A 23,840-nucleotide genomic window follows, 5' to 3' on the forward strand; every position below is an offset into this window, starting at 1 on the left:
GTGGGGCATTGGGATGAGAAAGCTGTTGGTTGAGGAAGATGACATGTTATGGTGGTTTGTCATCTAATTGCCATGTGAGAGGATGATTGATTTTGTCAATTGGGTATCTTTAATCTTTTAGCAAATTTCGGTTGCTTTCTGTGTTTGCCATATATTATCTGGTGCTTTCTTTTGAAAGGAGACATGGATTGAGAATTTGACTTATCAGAGGACTAGCAAAAGGAAGAAACTTTAGTCCTTTTTAGGTGAATGCGAATGCGGTGGGGTAGAACACATTATATTGGGCAAAAGCGAATGCAGAAAAATAGAGAAAGGGAATGATCCCTTCCTTTTGTTTCCACCAGATCATCAGATAATACTTGATTAGGAGCCAGAGAGAAGAAAAAAAGTCTTCGCTAAAACATGATAACATTGTCTCTCACGCAGTCTAATCTGCCCATCGCTTTACCGGGAGGGGCTTTGATCGCTACACATGGACGGGACGATTTGCAAGGGACATATCTATATGCTTTTTTGTTTAGAAATTGGCATTTAGGTCAAATCACCAACAAGAACCAGAATTATTAAGAGAAGGCTTAATAATTATACATGTTATTTCAAAATACATGTTTCGTATCCAAGCCATCACAGCTACTAGCCACTATTAACAACAATTACAAAAGAAAGCAAATACATCCGACGTTAACTTATAAAATTTAATAACATGTTTTTACAAGCAGTTACTAAACAAACCGACTACTCCGACATTGTGTCCATCACCAACAATACTCCAGCGGTTCCACTTCATGACAATTAACGACAAACCATAATTCCCGGCCACTTCAGTTAGTGGCTTCCAAAATTAGCAGCTCCATGATCTGATGATTGTGTTGGTCTTACAACCGTGTTGATCTTCATGACTGTTCTCGAGGTTACTGGCTCTACGACTTGGAGAACCGACTAGTTTCTAATCCATTGCGAATCACTTTAGTCTTGGCTCTCTTGTCAACCAACACCAACACCCACACCTCAGGACCTAGTAATTCCTTTAGCTTTTAATATCGGCAGCTATGTATTCATCTTGTCGACTGTCTATATTTGCCGATTAAAAGCTCTCAACGCTTAGCAAATTTTACTCTTGCATAATCCTGCGCTCGACATCTCCTAGTCCGAGTCGTCGGTCGAGGACTTTAGCATCTTTTGGTGTCAGACAGCTACGCATGATATATATAAATTTCCACGTGCACCCTTATTATGGGTGCTAACGACGTGGGATGCAAAACCTCATAAAAATCTAATTACCTCCTGAAAATCCAAGAAGTCCCATTATCTGCCAATTCGAGTCGCTACTGTACCAGTGATTTGAACAGGCTACACGTGTGGCGAGACATTGTCGTGCCATGCATGGTCGTGTTGATCGACCATTGGCTCGACCTCGCACGAGAGATATCAGAGAGAGAGGTTTGGGATTTTCCCTCACTTCAAAAAGAGATCCATCCTTAGCTCTCCTCATCAGTATCAACGCCCAGATCCTACTTCCTCGATTTGATCTCATCATCTTCTCCAACAGTTTTTCCTCTTTTTCTTTTTTTTTTGAAATATCTATTTCTTCGATCCTATCTCTCTCTCTCTCTGAAAGCGAGTCATGCCTGCTCAGACTCAGACGCACGACTCAGAAGAAGACGACTACTCCTCTTCAGAGCCGCTGCCATCATCTATCCGGTAGGTACATTTTACTCTCGGATCATCCTCTGGGCAAAATGTGGAAGAATACAAGTTCTCGTAATTCGTAGTTACATGCATTCTTTTTTTTATTTTAGGTTTTTTCTTTGCTAACCATCTATTTAGTAGCACTCGGTACCATTTTCGTTGGGCTCAACCCGGTCATTACTGCAAACGATGTTCGTCTTTTCAAATCCTTGTGCTTGAATTGAACTGGGTCATCATTCGTTTTTTTTTTCTCATGACCGATTCAAACGATTCGACCAGTTGCATGATCTCGCAAATCTCTCTCTCGGGACGTGTCGCTGTTCGAATCTTTGTTGGATGCCCAGCATGAATAGTTAAATTGGACTGTGCATCCTTTTTAAGTTGATGATCTTCAACTTCATCATACAGGGCAAGAGAGATGAAGAGTCCACTCAATCATGGTGAGGATTTGATCAAGGCAATCATAGAGCGCAAGAAATACGCCAAGATGGACGCATCGAAAGAGCATAGCAAACCGGCTGCTCCGCCGAGCAACAGGATATGTATCTGTTCCCCAACAAGCCACGCGGGCTCCTTCCGGTGCCATCTCCACCGAGAGAATCAAGCGACCAAACCATCCTCGATGAACTCGGAACGGCCTGCTTTAACCGAGACCAAGTTCGGGCGCCGCCACTGCTCGTTCAGCAGCCCGCATCTGCTGTCGAGATTCGGTAGGCGCTCCACCACCAAGTCCTTCATGTGATGGACATTCCCACGAGTTCTCGGGCAAAGGCTAAATGCACGAGGTGTGAGGCTTGATAGGGTGGTTTTAGAACCCTTCTCAGCTTTTGTAAATAGCTTTTCATTCTTTTGCAGTTCTTTCTTTTCCATGCTCATCTCACTAAAAGTCCTGGGGTTGGGTGAACTGTTTACATAAAGCCAGTTCTAGCTCGGAACAGAGGCTGTTGGTAGAAAGACGTGCAGTTACTCAGGAATAAGCCCTGCATAAATGTCTGCATTAGTCCTAAAGATCATCTCAAGGTAGAATGATATTGTCATTCGGCTATAAAAGCGAGTTCAGCGTTTCAGTTGATTGCAATACTTCGCTCACATGCTTGTGGGCTTGACAGGCTTGTGAGGTAATGAATGGGAAGTGTATGACCTGGACTTAGGACGAGTGGTGTTATACTACTCCCTCGGTGTTGTAGGGTAGAATTACAGATCCCAATCAGTTTGCGGCTTAGGATTAACATGGACTTCAAAGCAGTGGGACGCGTAGAACACCGAGCATACACATGTAGACCTGATCTGGCCTCGGCTCCGACGGATGAATGACAGAAACAAGAATGAATTACGGATTGCGCATCTTTCGTTTTTCCTTGGTTGAAAGTGGATTCATCTAGTGAATTCGTTCAACCGACATCTCTCGGACGCGGTATGCTATGCTACTTCCTTTTAAGAGCAACTTGGAGATGAGATTGAAGGAATGGATCTGAAGGCCTTAAACGGGTGAGCAACATGTGAACATCTATACAACTCTGTGACCAACACAACAGATGGTCTCATTTGCTATGTGACCGAATGTTCTGCATTCGATATTCACCGCAAAGCTTTCCCCAAAAAAAAATAATAACGACAGATATCCGAGTCTCCATTATAAAAAAGAGAAAAGGTATAAATACACAGCAGAACTAAGAGCGTACTAGGACACCTGAAGAGCTCTGACTCGAGCGGTCAGTTCCCTGACTTGGCTTCTCAGACGCTCGGGATTGCAGAAGAAGTCGACGAAGACCCGTCTTTGGAGCTCGACCTCCTGCGTGTGATGTTTCACAATCTGCAGAAAAAAACGACGAACATAATTTTGGAAATTCAAAAGGAAATCTATATATATACACACACAATACTACGTACTAATTCCTAGTAGTGTCCTTAGTGAACACTACTCTAAACTTCTAACATGCAAGATGATGATCATTCTCCTTGCAGGGAGAACTTTTCTCGCACTCTCCGCTCATCTTGCTTCCAACTAGAATTCCTTCCCCTCCTAGGTGATTGTCTCACTCAATACAATTGGTTTTAGGGAGTTTTAATGCTGCAAATTAGTAATGTAACTCCACCTATTGAGTATTTCCTTTATGAAATTTATTATTTTTCTCTCGTTATTATACAACAATGTGATTGATGAATCCCAATATTCTTCCTATATGATATAACAACGACAATTAGATAGTGTCCCTGTAGTTTATATTAATACATAATACAAGTCGAGGATTTCCCTTTTTTGTTCAAAATAGGAAGATTCATAAGAATGGGGGATACAATTTTACGTATTGTCCAAACTTAAATACATATTTCAATTTTACACAGATGAAAAGATGTCATGATCAATCTAATCCTAAGTTATATCATAGCATGTGAAACTAACAAAAAGACATTGGAGCAGAACAAAGAGACAAACGGAGATTGTCACCAAGTACATAGGATGGTGACTATTCAGTATTCAAATGAAATGAGGATTAAGATTAAGATTACCTCAATCTTTTTGCAGTGTTCAAGAGTCACCTCTTCAACTGCAGCAGCTAGTTTTGCATTAATCTTCTCCATCTCATCGAGCTCTTTCATCAGTGGCTGAAATAATATCAAAATTCCCATGAGTACCGAAACCAGTCTCCAAGAAAAGATCAGCAGGCATTAAGATTTTAGCATCTGCACCCATATGCAGTTAGAATACGCCACCAATTGCAAACTTAAGATTAACATGCGATGAACTGATGTAGGCAAGAAATATTATTAGATAACTTATGATGAACTAGGGAGAGGGATCAGTGGATCGCAGCAAAAGATGACTCTGGTGGATGTACCCGAGGTGTGAGAATTGGTTGCGCAGTTGTTGAAGATGCAAAAAGCAATTGCTGCATATTTTGAATTAGGGTGCACCTGAAACATATAAAGGAAACAATAAATGAAACCAACCGAGATTTTACTCAACATCATTGCGTTTATTAATCACTTATGTGTTATTAACATGTCGCCTGTAAGTAAAGAATCTCGAGTAAGAAAAAAAACATATATGGAGGCCACAATGGCAATTGCTCAATATTAATCAGCATACCAGAGTCTCTCTCCAAACTGAACCATTTCCTTAGAAGACTAAACTTTGTTGACATTTCAAATGTCATCCAACATTTTTCAAATATTCTAAGCAACGAAACAGCTACAATGCCTAATTGCAAAACCACAAAATTGGTGTTAGAGTGTCTTTAAGAAGAACTGATAATCACCTCAAACCCTAGAACTTCACATAAACATTTACGGCAACAACATTTTTGTTCTAACAATATATTACTAGTGACATTTATAAACCCTTAATAGCGATATTAATCAAGTTAAAGTATATTTAGAGTGACAAGCTAGGACCTTAACAACAATGGCCTAACAGGGTTGGTTAACAAAAAAAAAAATCAAATAATCACATTTTTCTCTATGCCATGAGGAAAAGAAATGGCCAGGTTTGTGTGCATCCGTGGGGATTACTTGAGTTCAGATATCCATGCTATCATATAAGACAAGAAATGGCAGGACTTCAAGTCTGCATTTCTAGCCAACTTCGTTACTTCTGCTTCACGCCACTTGTCAGAGTAGGAAACTAAATTGTGGAAGAAAGGTGTTGAACAATGCCTATTTTGTGCAGATTTGGAACACCAGCATAAATGTAGAAGCAAGGATCACTCCTTATAGTAGAGCATACATATCAAGACTTCCTACCAGCATTTTTATGACTAGCATCTTTCTATTTCTTAAAAAAGCACCTTATATTCCTATCCATGTAATGAATATTCATGGAGAAAAAAAATACCGAGGAAACTCAACAAATAAGCAAATTAAAAAGATGGATGATGGTAATTCGCGCAGTTGCCAAGCAGAGGACTAACCAGAACCCAGTAGTCTGATTATGATTAGTAAGACGAGGTGACATGAAAAGGAATAAGCTATTTCAACATGCGTTCATAGCTCTGCAGCATCCTGGAACTTACAGCTCATTGATGCATTTATTCCTTTCCTCTGGGAGGGAATTCTCAAGGTCAGACTTTAAGGCCATGAGATCTGACTGAAGACCAGATATCTGCTGAACAATGCCTGGAGCTGAGACATATGTTGACAGCCCTACTTGAGCATCTAGGATAAGAAGAGCAAACAAAAGATTTCGATATCATTACTCTAACAATCACAAAAAAGTAATAAATACTTCTTGAAAAGAGGACCAGATCATAAGAATAAATGGATACTTGAGTAAATGCTTAGTAGGTCTCGAACACAATGTAGAAAAGTATCCCGATCATCCACTGCTCCCTGTTCTTGAACTTCAGAAGCTGCTTGAATAAGTGCCATGCACCGATCCTACAACAAGCAAAACTATTAAGCAGAAGCTAGGACTGGGATTTCCAAGAGAATCAAAGTGAAATTAGGCATAGATCACCCAACTGGGATTTCCAAGAGAATCAAAGTGAAATTAGGCATAGATCACCCAGCTTTGAAACTTCACATCTAACACACTGCATGATTTAGCGAGCTGACACTTCCCATATGTCAGAATCTGTCCCACAAATCACTTGAAAAACTGCAGCTTACGTCTTCAAAAAAATCTAAGGAGCACTAGCTACTATAATCTCAGTGGGCGCCAAAGACAGTCCTAACTATTTTTTAGCAACTAGATTGAAAAATTACCAAAAGTGTTTTCTCCTAAAAACTTCAAACAATTTATCCTATATTGTTTTTTGAGGTAGCATATACATTGACTGATGTAAAAAGCAACGTAGAACCCAAATGGCAATCGGGATCTACATTAACCACAACCTGCTGCTGAGCATACTTAAGCAACATGTGCACAGAGAGAAAGAGAGACTAACAACAAGAACTGCTAGCTTGACATACCACTCGTCCCTTGGTCGAAGAGAAGAACCCCTGCAGTTCTGACTCGATGACCTTAAGCAGTGAATACGCTCCAAGCATGTTCTTTTTTTCCAGCTGACAAGCTATTTTCAGAAATTGGTGCCTTGCAAGCTGATTAATGAGATGATGTATGAACTGCCAAAGACAACGAAAGAGTATATGTGATTATGAGCACACAGAGAGACAAAAAAAATCAGACAAGCTTAACAGAAGGAGTGTTGAACACTGTTAAACAAAGTCTATCTTTCTCATTGTCAGCGTCACACTTAGACAGTCGGTTTACATATAATAGGTTTTCATAACTGGACAAAAGACACAACAAGTAGGCAGCGGCCATCACTTACCTATTCCAATCTTCTGACCTACAATAATATTTATAAGCAGTGTCTTGAACCCTTCAGTGCACTAGCGTATTTGTTCATTCTACAGTCTCTACCTTGTTTCCTATTAATCTAAACTAAAATCAACTTGATTAAGCATATTGATAGACAGTACAGCACTGAAAAAATCTACTGGCAACATGAGATCTCCGGATTCAGAACATCAAGAAGGAACTTCTTTCATGAAAATTCCCAAGATTTTTCATTCCCCTTTACCTCTTGTTTCACCTTCTAATTTGTTCATTTCGCATTTTTACCCTCACTACTGTAGGTCGATCTCACGTACATGTATAAGTTCTGCCGATTTATCCAGAAGATTGCACTAGGGTTAGAGCTATATAATCATGCATAATAGAAAGTTCTTCTACAAACAAATTTAAAAAACCTCAACAAGTGATGAGGAGCCTTTCAAAAATCATCCTGGTTGTTTGAGGTCATGATCAGACTCAATGTTTACTTCTGTTGCAAAAATTGTCCACAAGACGTCACTTCCATAGTTATCTTCACTTCTCTTTTTGGTGAGAAGGATAATAAATCCTCATCAACAAGAAATGCATAAGTTTTCTTATAAATATTAAACGTCAATCATGACTTGTGAGCCAAAGTCGAATCCAGATCTAGAAATATCAGTAGTTGTACTTGCAAAAATCAAGATTCGATTTTTCTCTTCCCTGTTCTTTTAATGGTTTTTAGTACGGTATGACAGCAGTAAAAATTTCACACCGAGTTGAAAAGACATGTCTAAAAGATTGAAAATTAATCGTTTCTCAGCAGCAATGTCATTTAAGGTATGGCAAACAATAAGCTTACGAAAAACAAGTACTTCTAGATAATCTCGACAGCCAGAAGGATCATTTGGCTGGGAATTTCAAGCATAGGTGCAATCTCAACCAACCTAAAGAACATAGGAACTTGAAGACTTAAGGACATTCAATATTTCCAAGTGAAAGTAACAGTAGCAATGCTTCTGCTGAAAACAGTATAAAAAGCTGTAAAGTCGGTAAGCTTACCATCTTCTGCCGATTAATGTAGTACTCCTGGCGCATGACCTTCAAATCGTAATCACCTACGTAAATAAGATAATTGTATGAAAGAACATAAGAGTCATATATTTTATAACCAAAAACAGGATTTATTTTTCTCAAGAGGAAACATGGATGAAGTACCTTGCAAAATATATGTATCTTGGAGTTGAGCTAACTCCCAGCAGAGACTTGGAATTGTCTAGGAAAGAGGAAAGAATAAGGGGTTAAAAAATAAGCAAAAAACAGCATCGCAAGAACAAAAAAACAGCCCTCTGGACTTGCAAGTTTGTTCGTGACATGAGTACAATTATTGTGCTCCTTTCACAGCATTTCACACCTGAAATACCATTGCTTGATACGAATAGCTTGCATATGTTCTTTCTCAGACAGAACATTATGGTAATTCCAACCAGTTCAACCCCATCAATCGATGTAAACCGAGATCACCAGATACTCTTGAGCCTTTAAAGGTGTTTATCTTCTCATGAATATATCAACTATCAAAATTTTCACAAGCAGAAACAAAGAAATGGACAGATAAGAAGTGATCAAACTCCAATAACCAACCAAGACATTATAAGGTGATATTAAGTCTATGTTTTACATATCATTATAAAGATGTTATGTCCTTTTACATAAAGTTTGTCCAAAGTTCATCTGCCACGCGGGATCACCTCTTGATCCAGTAGTAGGTGTTTTATGACTCCTAAACAATCAAAAAAAATTTTGAACGCCTTTTAAAAACATTAAAATGATGCCTTTTAAATTCTTCCTATCATCTTTTGAACTTTGAAAGAATATTATGACTAAACTCTACTGTATGAAACAATTATCATCTAAAACTAGACAAACCAAAAAGTTTCAAACATTTTATCCTATAAAATCTCCCTTCCATCATTACTGGTCATCTGTATTAAAAGCAAACTAAAGGTTTTCGTTCCATTCTTCGAAGCATAACCCTTGCAAAAAGTTCTACAAGATACAGTTGAAGACATTTGAGCTTAAACTTTAGTAGCAACGGACTCAAAAACATAAAATGATCGAGAACAACAAAGTAAAATGATACAATCATGCTTTCGATATGGCCAATGAGCAGTCAACAGATCACATAATATTAGTTTGGGTACATTTGTTGAAGAAATTAGGATATCACGCGGCACAGAGAAGTACATACCTCAGAGAGCAACTTTTCTTCTTTGTGGCTAAGATTTGAAATTTCTCCCACCAACTCAGAATGCTTCCTCCTGCTCAATATGCCAGCTATTAGCACCAAAAATAGAAATAAGAAACTATCAAAACAAAATAGAATAACCAGAATCAAGTCTAAACTTGTGGTGCTAGCCTGGCATGGTTTAAAAGAAAAATAGCTTCTTTCAGGAAAATTTAGAAGAAGCAAAGGACTCTCTGCAGACGACAGTATGACAAAGACATTAATGTTTGCAGTGTAAGACCTACAATTATTGGCTGAGACATCCTTCATTTAGGGCTTGTTTGATTTAACCGAAAAAAAGTGCTAAAAGATTAAATAACAAATCTTAAATGCTGATGATCTTAAGTGCTGAAAAAAGAAACAAAAAGTTGCTTGTAAGTTCTTTCCAAAGATAGAACAATGACCCTTGTTGATAGCGTTTAGCAATATATATAGCAAAATTTTAGTTGCCATCAACTAATTTGTATCCCCTCCCTTACTTACCACATTAAGTGGATTTTTGACTTAATGTCTATTAAGTCAATGCTGATTAAGTTTATCAAACAAGCTTAATCTCATTCAGTGTTGAAAGGCTCCAAGAGCCGTGAGATACCCAAAACTATGGATTGAACAATCTTTATGCAGAGAAAAGTACCTTTTCTGCATGCAACCTACTTCTAGAGAGAAATTCGATAAATTATATAATGTCATCAAACAGGGAAAGTCAAGATCCAGACACCGCATCAGACATTTCGGCAACAAAATTTTGTTACAGCACATACAACAAAGTAATGAATTGGCAACCACTGAGTATGTAGACAACAAAAGGTCATCCTTTGCAAATTCATTCTGTCTCCTTGAAGTGCAAAACAATGAAATCATGATTTATTTTTAATGAATTCCAAACATAAATCAAAGAGAGCGGATGGACTTGTATTAAGATTATATTTTCATCCTCCCTGGATAACAAATAAGGAGTATTCCATACAAGCCATAGGTAACCTTATTGTTTAACTGAACAAGTTACGTTGGCAACAGGAGGGATTGCTCCTTGACATGAATTTAACAGGTTCGTGATATATACGACACTTCATTGGTTTCAAGTTCTTAAGGACATGTAAAAGGAACTTCTCCGTTATTGACAGTTTCCTTTTGGCACATTCAGTGCAGGGGTTAAAGTTTCCATGCATACAAGCCAAGAATTCACTCAATTTAGCCAAATACAGGAAGAACTTTAAAAACTCACCTCAGAGAATGAAGATCGAGGTGTATGTGTGCTTCATCTGATGTTACCTGAGTCTTTAGGGCCACAAGAATAGCTTGCTGCTTAGCATTCTCAACTTGGGCTTCAACCCATTGCTTCTCACTTGTGCCAAATCTGCGCAAGTAAGGAAGAAACAATAAAATAAGCCTCATTTTCTCTTTCTGATTACTAGCAAAAGATAGCATGCATGCATGTGAAAAAAAAAAGGTGAAAAACTTTTAAATATGAGAGAAAGCAAAATGTTTATGAAATCAAATCATTTTACGAAATTAATATATAGGAGGAGAAATTCAAATTTTGTTTGCACTATAAAATAAATCATTATCATAGAATGTAATATCATATGTCAGATTTCATTAGATTTTTTAGCAACAATTCAAGGTTGAAATCCCCCTCCAACTTTGCTTTATTGTATAAAGAGATGTTTAAGAACTGTCTGACATGTCCCGTTTTTGAGTCACTCCCATTTGCTTCTGTTGAAGTTTTGCAAAGGGAAGGAGGGCTTTTTACAAACTTAACAGTAAGATCACATACATGGAACGAAGCCTTTGCAATTCCGATAGTCGTTGATGCTGAGGCTTTTCTGAATCTGTTGAAATGTAAAAGCAAAAAAGGAATATCAGCAGTTCATTACTCTAAAAATAAAAGGCAAAATACTACATTGAACAGGATAAATGTCGAGTTTACTAATTGAAAATCAGACCATATACACAATTTATGATATCATGGGGTGGGCAGTGCCATGCAAGCCCAATAGTTGTAGGGCCAGCGATCCAATTGGGCCCAAAATAATCGTTATGTTGAAGTCAAGACCAAAACGTTTAGATAAACTCAAGCCTAAGTTTATGGCCTAAAAACGAAATTCCACCAAGGCCCAACCACTTCAAAACGTTTCTAAATTACCTCGTACTAAAACATCTGAAGCATCATCAAGACTCACCCACGAACATTTGGATTTGCCATCCTCGGCAACTAATCGAAAAGGACCCTGAAATATTTATTCAAAACAAGAGGATGAACACTAGCATCATGCTTCAAAGAAAAGCCAGCCAAAATCTGAGTGCTGCACGCCACAAAAATATATAATTCTTTTCTGCAGAACACAAAATGAACGATCCATGACTAAACTATGCCACAGACAAACTGATAACAAGAATTGATGCTACTTTCAGATGCTTAGACAAGAAAAGTAACAACCATCGGAAACTACTTCTATTTCTCCCTCTCATGCCCATCAAAGCTCGTGCACAATAAGTAGCAATCATATGTGGGAGCCAAGCAAAAAGTTCATCAAGCACTTGAATATATGTAAATAAGAGACTAGAAGACTAGGATTATTTCATGTTTGAAAGTTGTTACACCAGCACCACTTACATAAAGCATTTAAGGCTTATTTGGGCTTATTCTTCCATCCAGTCTTCTTTTAGAAGTGACTAATTTGAACACTAAAAATTACTTTACCAATTATAAAGCCAGGCTAATACTGAGAAGGTGAAATCCTCTATTCATTTCATCTACTGTCCCAGATGAAACCTTTGCAATCTAAGTATGAATCACTTCATGTGCTTCCAGGCATCATAAATACCAGTAGAAAGAGTTTCTAGTATTTTCACTGTCAACTCCACAGTAAACTGTTGTATCTATGCCATTGTAGATTTCCTTTATTTGCGTTGATTTTTCTCCCTATTTAACAAGGAAAAGGCTTCTCTCGTTGTTTATTCTTGAAATCTTTAATGACTGTAGTATAATTTGTCCTTACATATTCACAAGCCTAGACTCAAAATTTCATTCACAACCACGAACTCACTTCCATTCCACGCATTCTCAGGAATCTAACTACCAAAAGAAACAAAAATATAATCTCATTCACGGCCTTTACTAGCAAATATAAGCAAAAAAAGTCTATTTATTGAACTAGCTCCAGAGTTCAACATCGATTGATAGTCCCTCACCAACCAGGGCTTTATGGATTTCTTACGGAGAATGTATGTTTCCAAATGACATGTTTGATAAGCCCCTCAGGCATCAAATAACTTGTCAGGGACAAGCATACAGAATGGTGTTGGACCGAGCTAACGGAAACTCCTTTAACGATCAGAAAATTAATTTCTAATCCCACATTGTCAGATGGCAGTGCCAAGTTTTCTTAGTTGCAATGACAGTTTCGAAACATATTCTTACCGTGTCCAGTTGCTTAGAAAACCATTGATTTAGTTCCTTCGTACAGGATGAATCTTCAAGCAAGTATGGATGGAAGTCAGAGTATGCAAGATAGATTCCATCCTCTGCATGAACAGAAATTACGAAACTTATTGAGTAATCCAAAATTCAACAGGATGACTCCAAATACTTTTACACTACAAAAGTCTGAGCGAATTTCAGAAAGCTAAAATTTTACTTGAATTTAGAAAGAACCAAGTTGAAAACATCTCAACAAAAAATGCAGAAGTAAAACTACGCCATTAAAGATTTCAAGAATAAACAAAGCTCTGCCTTGATTACTATTCTACTATGTAATCAAAGGACAGTTGACTAGCCTAAGAATTTTAGTTGGCCAAGCTACAATTTTGAACTTTTGATTACATAGTTTTACATGGCCACATAAATGTCTGCCTTGATTCACTTGATGTGGATAAATTCATGGGGCAAATACAGAACAAGGCCTTGGGCCGTGTGTTATCTTCCAATCTTATTGGCATAACACTCATGCTTACATATTTAAGAAAAGACAACCATTACAATATTCTCAAGATAAGGGGAAAAATAGTCCAATGAGTGTCAAATATTTCACATGTGAAAAAATTGACCACGGTGTATTCTAAAATGTGCATGCCACGATTCAGAAAAAGATGAAAGAAGGTAACTGAGGATTATATAGGAAGATAAATAAAAGTGGCCATAAGGAAAAGAACGCAAATAACATGACTTAAACCAGTGAATATAAAGAATATAACAACATCTAGATCATGCTCCACATTATTTCCATGAAACATAAGATTTTTGAGAGAAATTTAAGATCAATAGTACAATAACAAAAATGCCAGGTATTGGCATTACAGAATAAATTATCTATCAATGAGGAAAGACAGAAGGAGTATTACCATCTCCAGAATGATAATGGGCCAATTCTTGAGCAGTAGAAGCAATTCTTCCAAGAACTGCATTCATCTAAATTGCAGAAGTGGTAATAAAAAAGCTCATCATTGAACGGCACAAGTTTAGCCCTGAAACTAAATACCCATGATAAAACCATCTTTTCTACGAGCGTGTTGTGATTTCTTTGGCTGAGAACTTGAGAGGGCAATGCCAGGTTCGATAATGATCTCATTGCCACCAATTAGCAGAGAAATTATCCCTGTGGACACGATTACCTGTAAATTCCTCGCTGAAAGACTGTCGTCTAGTGCAGTAAGTTGTCCATTTACAGTAGATGTTGCAGCAACTCTAGCTCGTCTCCCTTGGATCAAGGACGAAGCCTGTACAGTGAGCATGTCATACTGAGACTGCACATATCTGAGCTGTCTTTGCAACTCTAGAGCTTCAGCTTTGTATGCCAACGCTGCATCCCTAACAAAAAGCGATCCGAAGTTACAGGAAGAGCAATGCAAAAGTGCGGCATCACAGGCTTCGAAACTTTCCATGCGCACAACAGTCGAAGCAAAAGACCAGCCCGGATAATTAGCAATCGAATCGTACTATAAACTAGCTAAGCAAAGAACTACAACAAAGGCTCAAGAAGAGAGGGCCACAAGCAAACTATGTCACCTTATATCTTTCAATCCTTCCTCTGAACCAAAAACAGCCTCCTGGTTGTCCCTCCTCACGGAGAAAGCCGAAATGCTGTCGAAGGCGAAGTCCAGATCCTCCCCCTGTCAGATCACAAGCATTCAAAACTCCCTCAGTCCTACACCATCACAAGCATCCAAATTCCAGAAACTCGCCTCCCTTAGCTTGACCAGAGCAACAGAAAACCCGCACCCAGACGCAAATGCACCGGGGAATTTTACCTCCAGCAACTTCCCTTCATCCACGAATTGCTCGTACCTGAGAAGCACAGCACGGAAACAGTGAGCAATCGCGACGGAAAGCACCACGGCAACACCGCACCGCGCGCATAAAGAAGCTTAGGAACGCCGATTCCTCGAAACGACGAGCGAGGATCAAATCAAATCAAAATCTCGCAAATGCACATCCCTAGCAGTAGCCTAGAGGGAGAGAGAGAGAGAGGGAGAGGGAGAGGTAGTTACTGGGAGAGCTCGGAGAGGGAGAGGACGTTGGAAGGGCGGAGGTTGGTGCAGATCCAGTCGAGGACGGGGCGAGCGTCGTCGTACTGGAAAGGCCACTCGAAGCTGTCGGGGTCGAGCGAGCCGGCGCCGTCGTAGCCCAGCTCCCCGAGCAGCGCGCACAGCCTCGCTCCGCTCATCCTGCTCCTCTTCTTCTTCTTCCTGTTCTTCTTCTCCTTCACCGCATCGGAGGAGGAGCCCTGCCGGAGTTTTTCGAATGTCGATCGCGCGCTTCTCTTCGAGGACGACGACGATGCAGCACGCGCGAGAGAGAGAGAGAGAGGGAGGGAGGGAGGAGAACTTTTTCTCCTTCTTTGGCGCCGGCCGGTGATTTTCGGAAATGGATATGCGAGCGGGCGGCCGGCCCGGCGGTTGGTGACCGAGCCTGCGCAGGTTCGGTTGGCCTGTGCTTATCCGGGCCGGGTTGGCCCGGGTGTAATCGGGCCTCGCCTCTCTAGAGCTGGGCAAACTGGTCATTTTGGACATTTTTTTGAATTTGAAAAAGGAGCCATATGTGATGGTGACAATTTTTAATTTTTAATTTTTAATTTTTTCTTCGCTTCCTCCTTCTCCAACCGGTCGCCGGGCCTTGACAACCAACCAGAGGGGCTCGCCCTTGCCGGGCCGATCTCACCCTCACCAGTGGTTTAGGAATTTCAATTGACAAAATCGAAATGTTTCGAATTGAATTGGCAAAAATGCAATAAACTTATGACTTTTTAGATAATTTTCCCATATTTGATGGCTGAGCTGTTATATGAGTTAATTATATTTAGTAAATTGATTTATAATGGTAAAGTCCAAAATAATATGAATATTAAATAGGTTCAACAACTTATATATACCCAACTCACCTCTACGACTCTCTGTCGCCTTCACTCGATCGCTCCCCACACTCACCACAGTTTAGGTATGAGATTTTTTATATTGAGTTAAATATTGAAGTATTTTAGAAATATGGGTTAGGGTCAAGCACGAGTCATTAGATTTATGTGGCAGAAAAATGGCCAAAATAGATTAAATGAGTCAACCGACTCACCCGTTGGACATGTCTAATTAGCAAATTGGACTCGCGATTAAGACTACAAGCTAACTTCGGCCCAATAAATTAGGCCCACGTCTTGCCGAAAACAGCCACTTCTCTCTCCACATCCTCCTCCTCCTCAGCAAAGTCGCGCTCGAAACGCAGCGAATCTCCAAACTTCAAGAATACGAAATACCTTAACCACCCTCTCTCCTTCTTCTTCTTCTTCCTCTCCTCTCCACCGTCTCTCTCGCGCCATCTTTCGTCTCCCTGCGCTCATCGTCATCCGATGTCGGAGCCCCGAAACAATCCCTTTCCTTCTCCTCCAACCTCTCCCATGTCACGCTCGCTCCCCCAAGCAAAGCATCCCCCGGGCTTCTATATCACCACAATGCACCCTCCCACCATCCGTATAACCGCTCTCTCTCTCTCTCTCGTTCAACACGCTCTTCCATCTCGGCTTGATACTTTCTCTCCTCATTTGACGCCACAATATGGCCCCTGACGAAGCAGCTCTGGCTCCAGCTACGGCTCAGACTCCGACTCCGACTCCGACTCCGGTTCCAGCTCCGGCGGCCATCCATGCGGCGGCTACGTCGAAGTACTCGAACCGAGTGCTGCTGCGGACCGTGCTGGAGAGAAGCGATGACGGGCTGGGGCTGGTTGGGGAGAGACTGGTGGTCGGGGGCTGGGTGAAGTCCTCCAAGGAGGAGACGAAGGAAGCGCCGGCGCCGGCTGCGGTGCCAGCGGCGGAGCATAAGGACGTCAGCTGCGTGGAGTTGCTTCAGACTCGGATACCACTCTTTAGGTCGATCATGAAAGTGTTCGGTGGAGGCAGCCACCCTATCCGACGCAGGATCGAAGCTGGCGTCGCTAAGTCGCCACCACCGTCGCCACCGCCGCAGCCGTCCCCACCGCTGTCCCTTGCCTTTTTGCAAATTAGTGACGGCTCTTGCGTCGCGAGCTTACTGGTATGCGAGTTTTTTTAAGCTGAGTTTATGCAAGATTGCTGTCAATTCATTACAGGTTTAACGAGATAGTGAATGAAGGTTTAAATTGTCCGGACTCTCTCCCTGCATGGCAATTTATCACGTATCTGCCAGATTTATGATAAGCTAACTCTTGATGCCATGCTATGAATGACTGTGAGTGACTTCGGATGAACACTTGGGATCACAGACATACTTGATTAGGCAGCAGGTGGCCTCTAGGCTGAATGACCAGGAATTAGGAGGTATTCTTATTCCTTCTTATCATATCTTAGGTGTCCCATGACCCTTGTGACAGAATAAGATCGATTTTGACATTATAGGATAGGCATGAATGCGTTAGACCTCGCGAGTAAGTCGTGACAGATTCGATGTGGCTGAACTGGTTGAGGATGCGGCCTGAAATTAGCATCATAGTGTTGAAATGGTTTTCGTTGATTTGTCATGTTCGGTAGTGGCTATTGGATCAATGGTAGAAACGAAAGATTTTGGTAAAAACTCCTACTCTTTTGACCGTATAAATAGTCCTCTGTTATTTCTTAGATTCAATTCAATCACTATATCCTAATTATACACGCCTAACGGGCGACTTTCCTTCTTATATAATGTTTCAGGTAGAGGTAGACTCTTCAATAGCTCCCCCCAGTCTGCTCCTGCCTACTGGGACATGCGTGTTGGTCGAAGGCATATTGAAGCGGCCGGAAGCACAAGGCAAGCACACCATCGGGCTTAAAGCAGAAAAAATTATTCACATTGGGACTGTAGATCAAGACAGTTACATACTATCAAAGAAGCGACTGCCTTTGGATGGTTTGAGAAACAACTTGCAGTTTCGACCTCGTACAACTACGGTAAATTGCCTTTGTTGATTCGATATTAGTAGTTTAAAGCAGCAGTCGAAGAATGCTGGTGCTTCTTTTGAGGAGATTTTACCTATACTTTAGGGGAAAATAAGAGAATCATCCTGTTTAATTTCAGATACTTACCAAACTTTCAGGCTATTACCCGACAGAAAAAGTTTGCTAACAACTTAACGGAAATGTTTCCCGCTCATGCAGGTGGCGTCTGTCATGCGTATACGTAATGCCCTCACTTTTGCTACTCACACATTCTTTCACGATAATGGTTTCCTCGATGTGCAAGTACCAATTATCACAAGTACAGATGCTGAAGGATCTTGCCAAAAGTTCCATCTAACTGTACTTTCCAGGAAAACAAGTTTGAAAAGGGATCAAACTGTCATGAAGGAGAACGCTGGTGTGAGTGTTGAAGCCATAAAGGCTGCTGCAAGGGAGAAAAGTAAGCTAGTTGAAGAACTCAAGAGAACTGACAGCAATAGGGAAGCACTTGTTGCTGCCCTTCAGGATTTAAAGAAAACAGATGAGCTAGCATCACAATTAGAAGCCAAAGAAAAATTAAAGCCAGGAGCCCCTGTGAAGGCTGAAGAAATGAAATTCTTTGAAGATTTCTTTCCGAATGAGACTTACCTAACGGTTTCTGGTCGGTTACATCTGGAAAGTTATGCCTGTGCCTTGGGACAGGTTTACTCTTTTGGACCCAGATTTCGAGCAGATAGAACAGAATCACCTAAACTAGTTGCAGAGATGTGGATGGTTGAGGTCGAAATTGCGTTTTCCGAGTTAGAGGTAAAAACTTATAATTTCCTGCTATCAATAGAGTCCCGGTCCATCTCCAGTCACTTCAAATTAAACCATAGCTGTTTCATGCATAGCATGACCATATTGAAAAATGCACTGTAAGGGCAACTCATTATATTTGTTGTCGCTAGAAAAGTTGATGCATGGAAAAACTAAGGCTGCAGCCAGCTTCTTCTGACATCTTGATTTCTAAATATTGTCTCTGTTGCTGTCTTTCTTGGAAGTTCTCATTAGTATATTGCAATATGTACATCTGTGTTTATTGGCTCGGACAATTAGATCTGGGATTTTGTTCTGTGTTTACTTGGAGTTCGCCTATTGACTAAGTTAAAACTGTGTTTTGTGTAATCTCTTCTCTGAGGATCTTTAATAGAGGATAATTAGGTGAAGGTAGCGAGGGGGCTGCCTCCATTCTTTGTTCTCCACTTGATCTCATTATGCCTTGTGATTATTTAGGATGTCATGAAGTGCGCCGATGATTTTTTCAAATTCTCCTGCAAGTGGATCCTGGATAATTGTGCTGAAGACATGAAATTTGTTGCTAAACGAATTGACAAACCAAGCATAGATCGCCTTCAATCAGTACTGTCAAAACCATCTGTCAAGATCACCTACAAAGAAGCAGTGGAGGCTTTGAAAAAGGTTAGTCTACGCCTCATCATTTTATTTGTCAAAATGCCATTACACATCGAGCGGGGGCTATGAAATCTGAGTCTCACTAATGTTCTGATTTTGCTTCTAGGCCACAGATAATAAGGAAATGAAAATCGAAGGGGGTGTTGTTCTAACCGCAGAACATCTCAGGTACTGTACATAGTGGCAATAATATAGACCTGTCAATTACGTTCCAAAGGATCTTTCTTTTGCAGTGAATGTAGCTCCGGTTTTATCTTGTGACAGCTATCTGGCGGATGAGATTTATAAGAGCCCTGTGATCGTCTACAATTATCCAAAAGAAGCGAAGCCATTTTACGTACGCCTAAACGACGATGGAGAGACAGTGGACGATGGAGAGACAGTGGCCGCTTTCGATATGGTTCTTCCAAAGGTAAGGTGTTGCTTTTCCTTTCTTTGTTTCTCTTTAATCTTGTTAACACGAATTCATATAAGAAGAGATTCCCAGTTGCTCTCATTCAAGAATTAATACCCCTGGTCCTAAATCTGTTTTGTGCATCTTGTTTGTAGGTCGGAAAGTTTCTGACGGGTAGCCAAAGTGAGGAACGAATTGGTTCACTGAGCAAAAGGTGAGCTACCCGATCTGCTGTCTTCTTTTGCCAAGAGATTAAGGCAATCTATACGATGATCTCTGAATGGAGTACATCAAACACCAAATTAGATGGATAGTTCCAGGAAAAGATTAGGCTGGCTAGTGTATGAGATTATCATAGCTTATTGGGTTTTCTTACTGCACATAATTGTGCTCCTTTACCAACACAGGAATGGTTGCTAACATTGATACACTGCTGGGGGGCTTATCATAAATTGCAGGATGAAAGAAAGGGGAGTGCCTCAGGAGCAGCTCGAGTGGTACTTGGATCTTCGGAGGCAAGGAGCCGTCAAACATTCCGGATTCAGTGTCAGTTTCGACATGATGGTTCTGTTCGCCACCGGTCTCGCAGATGTCAGGGATGTCATCCCCTTCCCCAGAAGTTTTGGCAATGCCAACTGCTGAAAGTATACGAGCCACACATGATTCGGACGGATTACTGCACAGGTTTGCTCAGGAAAAAAGCGAAAAAGAAAGAAGAAAAAGGATAGTCGTGGCGGAAACCGCCCTTCGCAGATTGCTAGACGCTCGCTGTAACAATTTTTTTTTTTTTTTTTTACGAATAACCCGAGGTAACGGAGACTCGGGATACCACAGATGTACAGTATATAAAGGGTGATAACAGGAGATGCGTGCATTCGTTTCTTGACGCCTGCTTTCAAATCCGGATGCGCTTCTCAATAGACATTACCATTGTCAACCCGTTCTTCTTGGGTTCTAGTCAAAAGCTTGATACGTATTGGAAAATCGTGCGCTCAAGTTCCTGCCCTTCGTCTTCGGGTTTGTAAACCGAACAGGACGCCGATGAACGCGATCGTTCCGCTGCTTCTTGCCGTGCCGGAGAATTCGACAGACCGAAAGCGATAGCATTGGTGATATAGAATAAGGAAAGGGTTAGACAGTTGGATGGAGGGAGATCAAGCGAGACCCACGTTCACCCGATCCCAAAAGGAACTTCAAATCAACGAAAGGAAGAAGGACAATCTGTCTTCGAATCGGGACAAAGACAACTTTGTACGACTTCCGAGATGCTTTAAACGATGCTCTTTTTCGTAACTCACGGGGTTGGGAGGGCGGATAAAACACATCAAAATAGATCTAAATAGTAAAAACGGCTGTTCATAAATTAGCAACCAAACGAGAAGATAATTTCATTCATTCGATCAAACCTAATGTTACATCGATATATTAATCAGGTGCTTCAAAAATGTCGTTCTTCGAGTCGAAAGGGCGTGGAAATAGTACCGCCCCAAAACTAAAAGTCAAACATTCGAAACCCTTCTACATCGTCCTATGAAAAAAGAAAACAAAAAATTAACCAATTAATTAAGGGAAAAAGTCACCAAAAGTTATCAAACTATGCCCACTAGACACATTCATCTTAAATCTTTTTATGATACGGAAAACCTCAAGCTTTTACTCGTGTTACGCGTTTACTTTATGTCAAGATTCCGTCAATGAGCATCGTTAAAAATCTGCCTACATAGACGCCGGAAGACAAACGGTATTGACATGTCGCACGTGAAATAAAGACGACGTTATTTTGGCTGAAAAATCATCCGACGGAACATTGACGGAAGGTAAACGAGTCACGTAAATACAAGCTTAAAGTTTTTTTTATTTATGTCACGAGAGAAAAAGTTCAAGATCAATTGTGTTATGATAGCAATATTTTGAGATTTTTGATGGCTTTTTCTCGTTAATTAATTATTTAATTAACTCAGACTAAAGAGTTTTTTTTTTATTGAATATATATTCCCACCTCAATCAAAACCCCGCCAATTACGCCTTCCCCCGCTCACTAACGGACAGTTTTAACTCTCTCTGTGTCTCCCCCATTTCACACTTTCTTCCGTCTCCCTCTCGTATATATAAAACCCAATCCCCTCCTCCTCCTCCGCCACCACCACCGCAAAAACCCTAACCGAACCAGCTCCGACCTCCACCGCGGCGCCGGCGACCGGATGGAGGACGACGAGCAGGGGGAGGAGTACCTCTTCAAGATCGTCCTCATCGGCGACTCCGCCGTCGGGAAGTCCAACCTCCTCTCCCGGTTCGCGCTCGACGAGTTCGACATCCACACCAAGGCCACCATCGGGGTCGAGTTCCAGACGCAGGTCGTCGAGATCGACGGCAGGGAGGTGAAGGCCCAGATCTGGGACACCGCCGGCCAGGAGCGGTTCCGGGCCGTCACCTCCGCTTACTACCGGGGTGCCGTCGGGGCGCTCATCGTCTACGACATCACCCGGAGGATCACCTTCGAGAGCGTCAAGCGGTGGCTCGACGAGCTCGATAGTAAGTGAAAGCTCTCTCCACGATCATGTGCATTAGGCTTCGGTGCTTGAATTGGTTCGTGAGTTTAAGCTGCTCGGGAACGGCAATCTATCTAGTAGTTTCATTGTGCAGTACGATGGGTCTGACCAACAATCTATTCAACATCCAATTAGAATTGTTTTGCTTGTGATTGCATTGTGCATATCTATTCACGTCCGATTGGAAGCAAGACGGCTTTGGTTGATTTGACCATTGCCCATTTTAATGCACTATGGATGTAAAGTTTCTAATGATAGTGGAAAGATATCTGCATCTATTGAATGGTGTTTCGCTGATTGGCCACGAGCTTCTGTACTCTATAGCGTTTCATAATCGCTGTCTCCGTGAAAATGCCCTTCTTCGTTTTGTGGAAGTTTTTCTCTTGTCTTAGAAATATGGAGAACTTGTCTGTTCATGTCCTGTCTGCACATCCAAGTTTAGAAACAGTTATAGCCTTCCGGAACCCGACTTCTTAAAACCATCTCGTGTTAATAATGCCGTACATGGAAGAGTGCCTTGCATATCGTGATTGATTAGTGTTAAGACTAACTATCAACCATGCCTATGGTACCCCAGCATTCTTCAAAAAATTATGACTTTGAGGGAAGGATATAGACAGGATAACTGAGATGATATTGATTGCTACATGTGATTTGGAGAAGTGTTCCAATCTACTTCCCTTAGTACTGTCACTACCTACGCTCGAGTTACTTTCCTAACATATACTCTGATAAATTCTGGTCTGATCTTGTAGACTTTTAGCCGCAACCGAGAAGCCGGTTTCTCTGGCCATTTTATTGCCTCTCCTTATTACACACTGCCCTGCCCTTCTGACCCTAAATTCTAGGGGGCTACTGCTCTTGGGCTGTTCTACTTTCCTCTGCTTGTGGCCCCGAAACATAATGCAGTGAAAAATGTGATCGCCTTCCATATGTTCTTGTGCCTGTTTTCTAGTCGGAAAGTCTGACTCTAAGTTTTACTGATGATGCAGCTCACTGTGATACCACCGTCGCGAGAATGCTTGTTGGTAACAAGTGTGATCTAGACAACATCAGAGAGGTGAGCACCGAGGAGGGCAAAGCCTTTGCAGAAGCAGAAGGGCTGTTCTTCATGGAGACCTCCGCCCTCGATTCCACTAATGTCCAGATATCATTCGAGATTGTCATCCGCGAGATATACAAGAATATCAGCAGGAAAGTCCTCAACTCCGACTCATACAAGGCGGAATTGTCCGTAAATCGAGTGACCCTGGCCAAGGACGGCGCGGACTCGTCAAGCCGGAGTATCTACTCGTGCTGTGCTAGATGATGTCCGGTCCTTCATGTACGCTCCATCAATTTTTTGGAGTCTCTTGTGCTGTTGTATTTCGACCGATGAACTTTACGGTTTTCTTCCTTTTTATCTGAAAAACCGAAACTTAAATTTTATGGAGGAGGGAATTTTCCCAGTCATTGATAATTAGCATGTATTGTCGCATGGGATATGTCTCTCTCTTCGGTATCCATTTTCAGCAGGCGATCTCCGTTTTCTGTTGGCATTTCCTGTCGGTTCATTATATCTATCCATGGGACCAATTGTATTTCCAAAAATTAAATTTTTCTTCTTAAAATTATGAAAAAAAAATATATATGTGAATCTACGTGGCAATTTTGCATTTGGTGGAGTGAAGACTTTAATTAAGCAAAAAGAAAAAAATCCAGACATGTCCTTAGGGAAAAAACTGCAAAAATCTTGAGAAAATGCTGCTGCTGCGTACTAATGTAATCCAAAAATGGGAGTTATCCTAATTGAGAGCTTCACATGTTGAGTTAGAAAATTTGGGCACACCTA

The 23,840-nt window shown here is 40.9% G+C and overlaps 4 protein-coding genes across 5 annotated transcripts; 3 read left to right on the forward strand and 1 right to left on the reverse strand.

The window, feature by feature from the left end:
* Nucleotides 1-887: 887 nt before the first annotated feature.
* LOC115676109 (uncharacterized) lies at nt 888-2,739 on the forward strand. Of its 2 annotated transcripts, none has more exons than XR_008817353.1 (2): nt 888-1,705; nt 2,098-2,157. XR_008817353.1 is itself a non-coding variant. In XM_030598983.2 (2 exons), exons 1-2 carry the CDS (start codon nt 1,625-1,627, stop codon nt 2,429-2,431), a joined length of 411 nt encoding a protein of 136 aa, XP_030454843.1. In that variant the 5' UTR covers nt 1,421-1,624; the 3' UTR covers nt 2,432-2,739. The 2 variants fall into 2 exon arrangements, 1 of the variants encoding a protein (XP_030454843.1); XM_030598983.2 differs by having other exon boundaries at nt 1,421-1,701; nt 2,098-2,739.
* A 439-nt stretch (nt 2,740-3,178) lies between these two features.
* Nucleotides 3,179-15,071, reverse strand: LOC115676108 (AUGMIN subunit 3). Its single transcript, XM_030598982.2, has 18 exons — nt 14,724-15,071; nt 14,484-14,520; nt 14,242-14,345; nt 13,848-14,043; nt 13,578-13,644; nt 12,658-12,761; nt 11,380-11,464; nt 11,011-11,065; nt 10,459-10,590; nt 9,198-9,267; nt 8,165-8,222; nt 8,009-8,064; nt 6,601-6,753; nt 5,955-6,066; nt 5,703-5,844; nt 4,530-4,605; nt 4,201-4,296; nt 3,179-3,502 (listed from the first exon to the last, which is right to left on the reverse strand). The coding sequence occupies exons 1-18, from the start codon at nt 14,897-14,899 to the stop codon at nt 3,371-3,373; spliced, it is 1,851 nt and encodes a 616-aa protein (XP_030454842.1). The 5' UTR covers nt 14,900-15,071; the 3' UTR covers nt 3,179-3,370.
* Nucleotides 15,072-15,979: 908 nt separating this feature from the next.
* Nucleotides 15,980-20,346, forward strand: LOC115675985 (asparagine--tRNA ligase, cytoplasmic 2). The gene is made up of 8 exons (XM_030598816.2): nt 15,980-16,754; nt 17,387-17,623; nt 17,831-18,418; nt 18,887-19,072; nt 19,173-19,234; nt 19,331-19,478; nt 19,616-19,674; nt 19,919-20,346. Exons 1-8 carry the CDS (start codon nt 16,278-16,280, stop codon nt 20,100-20,102), a joined length of 1,941 nt encoding a protein of 646 aa, XP_030454676.1. The 5' UTR covers nt 15,980-16,277; the 3' UTR covers nt 20,103-20,346.
* Nucleotides 20,347-21,511: 1,165 nt separating this feature from the next.
* Nucleotides 21,512-23,664, forward strand: LOC115676256 (ras-related protein RABA5b). Its single transcript, XM_030599132.2, has 2 exons — nt 21,512-21,992; nt 23,002-23,664. Exons 1-2 carry the CDS (start codon nt 21,662-21,664, stop codon nt 23,316-23,318), a joined length of 648 nt encoding a protein of 215 aa, XP_030454992.1. The 5' UTR covers nt 21,512-21,661; the 3' UTR covers nt 23,319-23,664.
* The last annotated feature ends 176 nt before the right edge of the window (nt 23,665-23,840 follow it).

This window comes from Syzygium oleosum, unplaced genomic scaffold (genome assembly GCF_021117445.2).
Source record: "Syzygium oleosum isolate NSW1041296 unplaced genomic scaffold, Sole_v2.1 Sole_v2.01, whole genome shotgun sequence".
In the NCBI taxonomy this organism is placed as follows: Eukaryota; Viridiplantae; Streptophyta; class Magnoliopsida; order Myrtales; family Myrtaceae; genus Syzygium; species Syzygium oleosum.

What these genes read in the sequence shown, in the direction of transcription:
- LOC115675985 (XM_030598816.2), top strand. Translation starts at nt 16,278, where the DNA reads ATGGCCCCTGACGAAGCAGCTCTGGCTCCAGCTACGGCTCAGACTCCG. An exon ending in CTAACCGCAGAACATCTCAG is followed by an intron (nt 19,235 to 19,330) that starts GTACTGTACATA and finishes ATCTTGTGACAG; the next exon opens with CTATCTGGCGGATGAGATTT. An exon ending in TCGATATGGTTCTTCCAAAG is followed by an intron (nt 19,479 to 19,615) that starts GTAAGGTGTTGC and finishes TCTTGTTTGTAG; the next exon opens with GTCGGAAAGTTTCTGACGGG.
- LOC115676256 (XM_030599132.2), top strand. Translation starts at nt 21,662, where the DNA reads ATGGAGGACGACGAGCAGGGGGAGGAGTACCTCTTCAAGATCGTCCTC. An exon ending in GTGGCTCGACGAGCTCGATA is followed by an intron (nt 21,993 to 23,001) that starts GTAAGTGAAAGC and finishes CTGATGATGCAG; the next exon opens with CTCACTGTGATACCACCGTC.
- LOC115676109 (XM_030598983.2), top strand. Translation starts at nt 1,625, where the DNA reads ATGCCTGCTCAGACTCAGACGCACGACTCAGAAGAAGACGACTACTCC. An exon ending in CCGCTGCCATCATCTATCCG is followed by an intron (nt 1,702 to 2,097) that starts GTAGGTACATTT and finishes TTCATCATACAG; the next exon opens with GGCAAGAGAGATGAAGAGTC.
- LOC115676108 (XM_030598982.2), bottom strand. Translation starts at nt 14,899, where the DNA reads ATGAGCGGAGCGAGGCTGTGCGCGCTGCTCGGGGAGCTGGGCTACGAC. An exon ending in GAAGGATTGAAAGATATAAG is followed by an intron (nt 14,044 to 14,241) that starts GTGACATAGTTT and finishes GCTTTTTGTTAG; the next exon opens with GGATGCAGCGTTGGCATACA. An exon ending in CTCGATCTTCATTCTCTGAG is followed by an intron (nt 9,268 to 10,458) that starts GTGAGTTTTTAA and finishes CATATTGAGCAG; the next exon opens with GAGGAAGCATTCTGAGTTGG.